This window comes from Arachis ipaensis, chromosome B04 (genome assembly GCF_000816755.2).
Source record: "Arachis ipaensis cultivar K30076 chromosome B04, Araip1.1, whole genome shotgun sequence".
Lineage (NCBI taxonomy): Eukaryota > Viridiplantae > Streptophyta > Magnoliopsida > Fabales > Fabaceae > Arachis > Arachis ipaensis.
This window is the reverse complement of record NC_029788.2, coordinates 6643854-6654018: the sequence shown is the minus strand read 5'-3', so window position 1 is coordinate 6654018 and position 10165 is coordinate 6643854. Positions and strand designations below refer to the sequence as shown.

Here is a 10165-nt window from a genome sequence, read left to right as displayed (position 1 = left end):
TATAAAAGAGTAAACTTAATATCCATAAAAATTATTTTTATTTAAAAAAGAAAACCAAAATAATAACTAAACTTTGACCATATTAACAATACAAGTAACCTTGTCAAAAACATCCATTAACCATGATATTCCTCTAATTACTAAGATGTAAATGCAAGTATATAGATCTCAGGGATTTAGGAATCCATTATATATATATGGATATTGAATCAAAAAGCTTTTATTTAATGCAAAAAATTTTTATTATTAAGCCAAAATCATCAATTAATAATCAATTACAAATGATGATGATATTGTATCTAAATTTATAGATTAGTGATAGTATTGTTGTAGCAAATAACATGTTCATAAACTTACAATAATTTTATTTATATTTGTGTTATTAATTTAAACAAAAATTTTTATGTAAAATTAAACATTTGATGATTATATTGTTTGAGACCATTATTATGCTATTTGTATTAAATTTTTAATTTGTCTGTTCATTAGGGTTATATAATAATATTGCATAACTCAAAATCTTAAAGTGCTAAATTAATGAGTCTCTCATCTTATAAATACTCACTCTTTCTTATTTTCTTTAATGTGGGACTAACTCCATACACTCCTCACATTTGCAACATTAACAGTTAAGATTAGAATTGGAGTGTTTTCTATCCGCAGGTAGAATTAGGATTAGGTCCAAATTCTACTCTGATCTACCTTACTCATTTCCACCCCTACATGAGAATGTGAGTTTTGAGTGTAAGTATTTATTTTCATTTGTTATTCCATGCCTATAACGTTGGCGAAGCAATAATATGGTCTATATCAGAGAATACAAAGTCATATTTTGAAGAAGATGAACAATATTTTGCACAAAAATTCCATTATCGTATTTGACGGGCTAATACAATCTGACACAATGCTCATTGTTGACAAAGTAAGTATGCAATAGATATTTTAGATTCATGGACGAATTCAAGTTCAAGTGCTCATAGTTAAGTAATATGTTGAGTTTGAACATAAAACTGTGATTGAGATTTAACATGAGTCAAACATAGATGACGATAGAGAAATAGTCCACAAAGCAAACAACAATGATAGAGAAGACGAACTCAAAACAACTACAAAATTAATGACAAAAATGAGAATGATGACAAAACAAATAATACGGTATACAAAATATAATAGTTTCATGCATAGTTGTAAGAATCGAACCGGTGATCAAACCGGTCAGATTATTAATTTATTAGTTTATTGATTTAACCGATAAATTACTAGTTGAATCGATAAAACCGATTTCACGTAAATAAAAACTATAATAGCAAAGGTATAAAACAACAGCTATTACAAAATACAAATTCACATCAATTGTTCAATGTTGGAAGCATAACCTATTTCCAACAGTTCAATTCAAAGGGTTCCTGTTAGACAAGACAAAAGCAACCATATATGCATTCACTAAAATCTGTTTTGGACAAAACCAGTTTTGCCGACATGTTTTCAAGCCTCAATTTGCCGAATGATTTAAATTATGAGCAACATTGGTACCTAACTAAGACAAATAGCCATGAGAAATTGATGAATGGATAACAAGCACTTAACTCACAAGTAAAATGGTTGCATTCAAGTTGAAAATAACCATTCAATTCAACACACATTTAAAAGCAACACCATAGTAGTTCAACAGCAAATAATTCGACAAAAAGACACATAGTCACTACACTAAACAGATGCACAGTGGGATAATAGTTCAACAGCAAATAATTCGATAAAAATTGCTAGAAAATCCAGCAATCCTTCTTCTAAAGCAAACAGGCATAATGGCATAATCAAAAATTAATAAAAAATCCAGCAATCACTACACTAAACAGATGCACAATAAAAAATTCAACAAATTCAGTAATTTCATAATCAAGAATCAACAAATTCATAATAAAAAATCAACAAATTCAACATAACCAGAAAATCTATTCAGCTATTCAATATTTCCAGATCCAGCAATATAAATTCACAGCAATGTTACATCAACAAAAACAACCATAACCACTACAAATCAGAAAAAAATCAACAATCTGCCATTAACTAGTTCAACAATATAACAAGTTATAACTCAACAATATATACATAATCAACAATCTGCCATTAACCTATCAGTTATTCACTCCCTTAATCAAATTAAAATCCAACTAAATAACTAAAAAAAAAACAGAGAACAGATTTCACAGTTTGGAGACCAACTTGGATGAGGCAGATTCTGGCGACGGAGAGGCAGCACCGCAGCAGCGACGGAGGAGACGCGACGGAGGAGACGCAGAGGAAGAGAGTCTTCTAGACTGAGAGGGACTGCGAGGAAGAGAGTGTTGGTGTGATGAGGGGAGGAAGAGACTCGAAATTGTTGGTGTGATGAGGTGAGGAAGAAAGGCTTCGAGAGCTCCAGCCTCTAGCCTCTAGCCTCTAGGTCCAGGGGTCAGGGGAAGGGTATTGGGGGATTGGGGTAGCCGTTTAGGGTTAGGGCTTTTTCTTATTTTTTATTTTTTGTTAAAACTTAAAAAAACAAAATGACGTCGTTTTTCGGTAAGGAAAAACAAAAAAGTTCCGAACCGGTTTTGTTCCTTATGCAGTCAACTTATTCAACCGATCAAATTACCAATTCACTGATTTTTTGGTCGGATCGGTCGGTCCGGTCTAATTTTTATAACTATGGTTTCATGTACAAATTAACATTCTTTTGATGTTCCACTTTTTTATCCTCTCCTAGATCTTGGCGTATTGTTCTGTTGAGGTGGATGAAGAGACGGAATATGCCGCTGAGTAGAGACATGCCATCGAAGTGGACACCGGAATTGCCGTGAAACTAAACGACCTTAACCAGCACCAAACGACAAACCCATCACTGATATTATTCTTCTTCCCCAAAACTATAACCTTGTCGTTTATTCTCTGTGGGTGCCGCCTTTTTCCCAATTTCCGTTAATATCTCATTTAATATCTCTCTCCCTCCGATTCACACAAACATGGCTGCGACGACTCTCTCCTCGTCGCTCTTCGCAACCACCACCTTCAAGGCCCCACCACCACATTCTTCTTCCTTCTCACACAACTTCAATCCCTGCACTACTCGCCAATCGCTTCCCAGGTTCCTGATTACTGATTATTGATCCTCCTTCAATTTGAGTTTTGTGAAGCGCTCTGATTTTATGCTTTCAACTTTCTTTTGTGTGTATAGGGTGCGCGCAACTATGTTACAAGATAACGAGGAGAAAGTGAAATTGAAAGAATCCTTACCCTCTAAGATTTCTACTTTTGATGATGCCGGTAAAGCCAGTATTGAAAGTGGGGACTCAACTTCAAGCTCATCGTCGTCGTCCTTTGAGAAATTCGTCATCAAGGTTGAACAATCAGTCAATATCTTTCTCACGGTAAGTCAATTACTTTATCTTCGTTTATATCGTTATTGTGTTCATGTTGGCTTAAGTTTTCTACTTCAACTGCTTAGTGTTAGTGTGCAAGTGCTCAATTAGGAGCATGCTCAATTTCAATTCAGTTGGCAATTTAAGGTAGATGTCATTGATTAATAGTTTATAGCATCTGAAAGCTACGGATTTGGCAATGAGAATTCATACTATAGCTTTGAGAATGAGAAATCAATACTCTGTAGAATGTTTTTAGTAATATGATGCTTGGTCTGTCATTTCTCATATTGAGGCTGTAATCTTGAATTGGCTGATCCCCTCTCAGGGAGACAGAGGTGGCTTTTTACATAAGAAGCTTGTTTTGATGTCTATTTCTGTTTGCTTATTTTTTTGCCTTGTTGATATTTTTCAGGATTCTGTGATAAAGATACTTGATACTTTGTACCATGATCGGGATTATGCAAGGTTTTTTGTTCTTGAAACAATTGCCAGGGTTCCTTATTTTGGTAAGTGCCATTCTTTAATAACTGTTGAGGGGCTTGAAGTTGTTGTCTCTAACTCTAATTAATGAACAGCAATCCTTGCTGGTTGCTGATACACATAATTTACATGCTCTTTTGAAAGAATGAACATAACAAACCTGCATATGGCCCTTTTGTTTTCTTATAACTTCATCATACTTTGGAAACTTACAATTGCACAGCTGTAATTTAGTGAAAATTACTGCACAATGTATTCTTTTAGTTATGAACACAGGGATATGCTGTGCATTGGTTGCAGATATTTGGTATTAACTTTTGTGTACCATTATCTATGGCAGCCTTTATGTCAGTTCTTCACATGTACGAGAGTTTCGGCTGGTGGAGGCGGGCTGACTATCTGAAAGTGCATTTCGCTGAGAGTTGGAATGAAATGCATCATTTACTCATCATGGAAGTAAGATCTCGAGATAATTTTGCCTCTTTCTGATGTGCATTAGAGCTATTCTGGTGTGTTGGTTCTAGATATCTCTCTCTCTCTCTCTCTCTCTCTCTCTCACACACACACACACACATAATAAAACCCAAACTAGTATCTTATTGTTAAATCCTCAAAAGATATCGTTATACAAAATTGGAGTATTCACCCTTCCATGTGTTGTTTAATATTTGATGAATTTAGTTTAGAAATGGACAAACTTAAGGCTTCAATCAAATGGCCATAGTGAATGTAGGAAAAGATCAAGGGAGGTCCTTTGATATAATTGGGATTCAACTGTGTAGTTAATCAGAGTAGTATGTGACTCTTCAAAGATATTGATTCAAGACCCACAGATGTAGTTTATAAAAATAACTTGATAATGGAAAATGCCTTCAAAAGAAAGTATTTGCTAAAAATATCTTATAACTGGCATATACTTCTGGGCGAAGTTTCTGGAAGTTTATAGTGTGCAATCACATGCATGAATTCTATTATTCACAATTTCACATACTTCACTGTATGCTATATAACATGGGTCTTTGGTTGCAGGAGCTAGGGGGGAATGCATGGTGGTTTGACCGTTTTCTTGCTCAACATATTGCAATATTTTATTATATAATGACGGTTTTTATGTATGCGATAAGCCCAAGAATGGCATGTAAGTACTAACTAGTTGCTTTTTCATATTAATCCTGTTTACATCTGTCAGTTTGGTGGTTGGATTTTCATGACGAATTGCTTCTCCAGTCTTTTATTTGATATATGTGGTTTGCGCTAGTGCAGATCACTTTTCAGAATGTGTAGAGAGTCATGCATTTGAAACTTATGACAAATTTATCAAGGCTCAAGGAGGTATGATGGTCGTAGTTTCTTCTCATCCTTTTTTGTGTTAGTTTTTCATATGTTTATGCTCTTATGTATATTTTCATAATGAGCTAGGGCCAGAACCCCAACTTTAGTTCGATCCTTCAACTTTCAGTTTCTGTCTTATATTGATTTGTTCTGGAAATGACCATAATTTATCTTCGAAAAAGAAATGGAACAAATAAATAAATGATCTCACATTGATTTTATTACAGAATAGTAGTAAATTGACTCTTATGTAATTCAATAACCATATCATTGTCTGAATTCTTATAAACTTATATGCAGAGGATTTGAAAAAACTGCCAGCTCCTGAGGTTGCAGTGAATTATTATACAGGCGGTGATCTATATCTGTTCGGTAAGCTTTCTGTTTTTTTTTTTTTTACCTATGGTTGTCGACTGGAGGGTGAAAAGATATACATGGAATCTAACATTTCCCTTCTCATGTTTTCTCAGATGAATTTCAAACGTCCAGAATTCCAAATACTAGAAGGCCTAAGATAGGTAAGCCTCCAAACCCAGTTCCACCATGTATTATTATGCTGAATTTGTTTTGCCCAATAAAACCATTTATTGTCACTGAATCTCACCATACGAAATTATGAATCCAATTTAAGAAACAGCTAATCACTCAATTTAATGAATCATTCAGCCTCTGAACATAGTCAGCATTTTTTTCCTTCCCGTGATTTTAAATTTTCTCCCATGCAAACCCCTCTGCTTGTGTACACTTTTGTTAGAACTTCCATGTTTTGATGATTGTATGGCAGACACAACACTATTGTTTGGGCCTGGTTCTAATTCATGAACTTTGCTAACATTGATTATTAACAATATATTAATTTTGAATATTGCCCCCTCTAGAGAATCTGTACGACGTATTTGTAAATATCAGAGATGATGAAGCGGAACATTGCAAGACAATGAAGGCCTGTCAAACGCATGGGAACCTCCGGTCTCCGCATTCGGATTCAGCGGATAATGATGGTGATGCTGCACTCTGTAACCTTGAAGCAGATTGCGAAGGAATAGTAGACTGTTTAAAGAAATCTGTTACTTCAAATCCAGCCAAACTCAAGTAAAATACACGGCACAATCACACTAAATACATAACTCATTCATGAAAGAAAATTATACGAGGCAATGAATAATTATTAGAGTTAGTAAATAGAAATAGATTTCCATCCACAGACACATTATGTATGTATCCCATATATCTCCATACTCAAATGTATAATCATTTTAGTTTTTCCTTTTTCTGCTCAACCGGATAATTTAGTTTCTCTTCTCACATGATTACCTAACTTCAGCTGCAATACCCGTTTTTCTTTTTCTTTTCTTACAACTGAAATTTATTTTAAGGAAATTGCAGAAATAAGAGAATTGATAAATTTGTAGTATATAATTCGGTTTTTATATAAATTGACACATAGTAAACAACATTGATTCCTTGATTTCTCTAATGGCAAATTGCTAGGACAATTTCCTATCAAATAGTAATCACAAAAGAAATGAAAAGAGAACACCTAATTTCCATTCTCTTGTCATCCTTATCAATTTCAACTTGCATGTATTGTCAATCATTTCGTGGCAAAAGGTTTAGTTAGGTTGGCATTGTCATTCTAACTCGGCCATCAACTTGGCGACAATTTACTAGAAAAATCAAACAGGACCTCTCAGAATTTTGCGGCAAAATTGGTTTGTGTCTTTTGTGTTGACAGCAATAAACCAACACTGCATGCAGGGTAGGCCAAATGCCAAACTTAAATCCAATCACAATCTCCCCTCATCCTTCATCCTTTGATATGATTTCACAATTTGATAAATATATGGTTCTCCACTGCCTCTAGAATCCACACTATGACCCCACGATTAAATGACTAGTTCCGATCCTAATAGCTTTAGAAGATGCTAAAAGAGTAAACTATTTTTATTTGCCTCCTGTGAATGTTGATCATGTATTTTTGAAAGTCAAATGCATTTTTCTAACAGTTAATGAAAAATTAATTTAAAAGTTCACAAAATTAATCTATGTCGTTAATCTATAATTAGAAATGATATTTTATCATTCAAAGTTGTACTTCACAATCTAGAAGAGGTAAATCATTTATTTTTTTAGCCTGATATCCAAATCAAATTTTTTAAACTGATAGGTTTTAGAATAATATAATCAAACGTTAACTTTTTTCTAATATAAATATTTGTTCATGAAGCCAATGAGTAATAGCTCAAATGGCATAGTCTCTCCATACTCAATTAAGAGGTTGCGGGTTCGAGTCTCATATATTTGGATAGTAATATTACTAATCAATGTTATGTTCAATAAACAAACCATGTCGCTGTAGATATAATCCACCAAGACTCCAATGATATTGACTAAATATTCAATCAAATCAAATATGAAGAATTTGACTTTCCTCTCTCAAAATTTTCAATTCACAACTAAATATATATAAAACTCTTTTATACCGAATAATATATACAAATTAAAATTCATAATATATTACTGTTCCATTAAAAAGGAAACCACCGCAGCTGCCTGTATATTCAGTATTCACTCTGCTCCATCGCCGCTTCTCCTTTATTTATTTATTTTTTTTTTTGGCGCCAAAGCCATGAAACTCGATAGCACTAATGGCGACACGAAACCTTCCGGATCCTTCACCGAAGGCGGCGGTGCTGCTGATGACGACGACGTGCTGGTGCCTCCGCTGAACTTCGCCGTGGTGGACAACGGCATTTTCCGCTCTGGTTTTCCCGAACCCGCCAACTTCGGGTTCCTGAAATCGCTCCACCTCCGTTCCGTTGTGTGAGTTTCCGTGTTCTGTTCTTTGACCTTTACCTGTTTGATGAATGGATTTTGATCTGAGAGTGTATTTTCGTGAAGATGTTTGTGCCCCGAGCCCTATCCGGAACCCAATTCAGAGTTTCTGAAGTCTCATGGAATTAGGCTTTTCCAATTCGGGATCGATGGCTGTAAGGTTTCGTAATTTCTCCTTTCATTCTGGTCTTGATCACACTGTTTGAAATGTTATTTCCTTCTTAATATTGCAATCTTCATCAGCTTAATTAGATTTTACTCTACTGTTTTGATCTGTTGCTTGCTGCCTTGCTGCTGAATTGTGATTCAACAAGTAATTTAAGTATAGCTTTCAACAAGTAATTAGACTTTTTATACGTAGTTGAAGCTTCTGGTGTAGAATCATATCACAAACACTGATTGTGATATAAACACAAGCATGCACACTGCATTATGTGCTGAACTAGGAAGATGATTGCAAGCAGGGATTGGTTATGAATTTTTGTCAGACAATTAGACATGATCACATCACATGAATATTATTTCCAAGAATCTAGCATTTGAATGCCATATATCTGGTTCCCTTTAACATTTCAGTTGAATTATATGTTCACCTCCACAAGCTCCATTTCATATTCACTCTATAATCCAATATACAAACACCAAACATGTAATATACTAATAGGAGCTTCAGAAGAGACTCTAATGCTTGCTGAACCTATGGCTGGTAGTTGTGCCTGCTCATACGAATTTGGTCTTTATGTGATGTGCTGCTGCTTGTTTCAAATAATATTATGTAGATGAATGTTATTTAAAAGTAGTTTGCCTCCTTGGCTTGCACAGCACAACTGATCCTACTACTGGATTCATATCCAAAGAGTTGCCAAGTGAATAGTGGCTATTTTATGTGCTGCTCCAAGGAAGCCTTTAGAATTAGTGAGGTGATGAAGATATGAGTAGTCCGCAGAAAGTTCCTATAAGTTTAATAAATCTGCTTCTTCTTGTTACATTAGAGAAGGTTTAAAAGAAAAACACTGCACGAGTCCATGGTAATTTCTGTTCTTGTAGCTTCCCTTGTCCAATACAGATTATATTATCTTATTAATTAAAGTTTTGAAGCTGCCTGATATAGTGAACTCAATCATACATGCTTGCTTTCCACTGGATAATGACATTTTTATCTGGGAGTTAAGGCTATGCTATGGGGATGCCTTGGCCCTTGGGTTATTTCTCTTAACTGGAAAAAGATTCACAATATTAAGTTTTCAACTTATGTCTTAAATTATGTACTATTATATATTCTCAGCGTTGATTACACTTGTTGTGGGTAGGAACCCTTTGTCAACATCCCAGAGGATACTATTCGAGAAGCTTTGAAAGTAGTCCTAGGTATTACACACTCTTTAACTTCTTTACTACAATGTTAGCCCTTAGCACAGCCTGTTGAGTGATTATTAATCTAACGTTGTTTGCTTGCATCAGATGTTAGAAACCACCCCGTGCTTATTCATTGTAAACGAGGGAAGGTACTAAAATTTGTTCTTCTTGTTCCCTGTTACTAACACTTGAGTTATTACCCCCAGACTTAAGGTTTTTAGCTTTTGCATGAAACAGCACCGCACTGGTTGTTTGGTAGGATGCTTAAGAAGATTGCAGAGATGGTGTTTGTCATCTGTTTTTGATGAGTACCAAAGGTTTGCAGCAGCCAAAGCCAGAGTGTCAGACCAGAGGTTCATAGAATTATTCGACATTTCTTGTTTGAAGCACTACCCATTATCATTTTCATGCTCAAGGAAATAGAAATAATGAAGCACATTAGACGGCTGCTGATTCCTTTCAAGGGAAAATTTCCGTGACGAAGAGAAGTTTAGGGACCTTTTTCTGTCTTCTGTTTTTTCTTCGTTTGAAAAATCAGAGATGGCTGAATTGGACTGTTACTTAAGTTTGAACTCCATCCTTTTGGTTTTATTTTTTTGGTACCTGTAGCAATGGTGAAGCATGTGTCAGCTTGTTTAGAAAATACCCCAGTTATAGCAATTTATGTAAACTTGACACCAGTGGATTGGATGGTTTTGTTGCTCCATTCCCCTTAATGGTGTTAAAAGATAAAAAAGATTTAAAAAAAAAAAAAAACTATTGCG

General features: G+C 34.8%; 2 protein-coding genes across 2 annotated transcripts in view; both read left to right on the top strand.

Moving 5' to 3' along the window:
* LOC107638665 (probable tyrosine-protein phosphatase At1g05000) overlaps positions 1 to 10136 on the top strand; it is a 17132-nt gene extending 6996 nt beyond the window's left edge. Inside the window, exons 2-6 of the mRNA XM_016342021.2 lie at positions 7747 to 8033; positions 8112 to 8205; positions 9356 to 9413; positions 9507 to 9550; positions 9639 to 10136. Of these exons, the coding sequence (XP_016197507.1) occupies positions 7840 to 8033; positions 8112 to 8205; positions 9356 to 9413; positions 9507 to 9550; positions 9639 to 9824 (576 nt within the window). The 5' untranslated portion in view covers positions 7747 to 7839 and the 3' untranslated portion in view covers positions 9825 to 10136. The remainder of the gene's footprint in view (positions 1 to 7746; positions 8034 to 8111; positions 8206 to 9355; positions 9414 to 9506; positions 9551 to 9638) is intronic.
* On the top strand, positions 2749 to 6528 carry LOC107638666 (ubiquinol oxidase 4, chloroplastic/chromoplastic). The gene is made up of 9 exons (XM_016342023.1): positions 2749 to 3121; positions 3212 to 3404; positions 3811 to 3904; positions 4219 to 4334; positions 4908 to 5016; positions 5142 to 5210; positions 5511 to 5582; positions 5681 to 5728; positions 6089 to 6528. The coding sequence occupies exons 1-9, from the start codon at positions 3000 to 3002 to the stop codon at positions 6304 to 6306; spliced, it is 1041 nt and encodes a 346-aa protein (XP_016197509.1). The 5' UTR covers positions 2749 to 2999; the 3' UTR covers positions 6307 to 6528.

Bases quoted from the DNA above. Each gene is read 5' to 3' on its own strand.
- LOC107638666 (XM_016342023.1), top strand. From the start codon at position 3,000: ATGGCTGCGACGACTCTCTCCTCGTCGCTCTTCGCAACCACCACCTTC. The intron at 4,335-4,907 runs GTAAGATCTCGA...CTTTGGTTGCAG, and splicing joins ATCATTTACTCATCATGGAA to GAGCTAGGGGGGAATGCATG. The intron at 5,017-5,141 runs GTAAGTACTAAC...GCGCTAGTGCAG, and splicing joins GATAAGCCCAAGAATGGCAT to ATCACTTTTCAGAATGTGTA.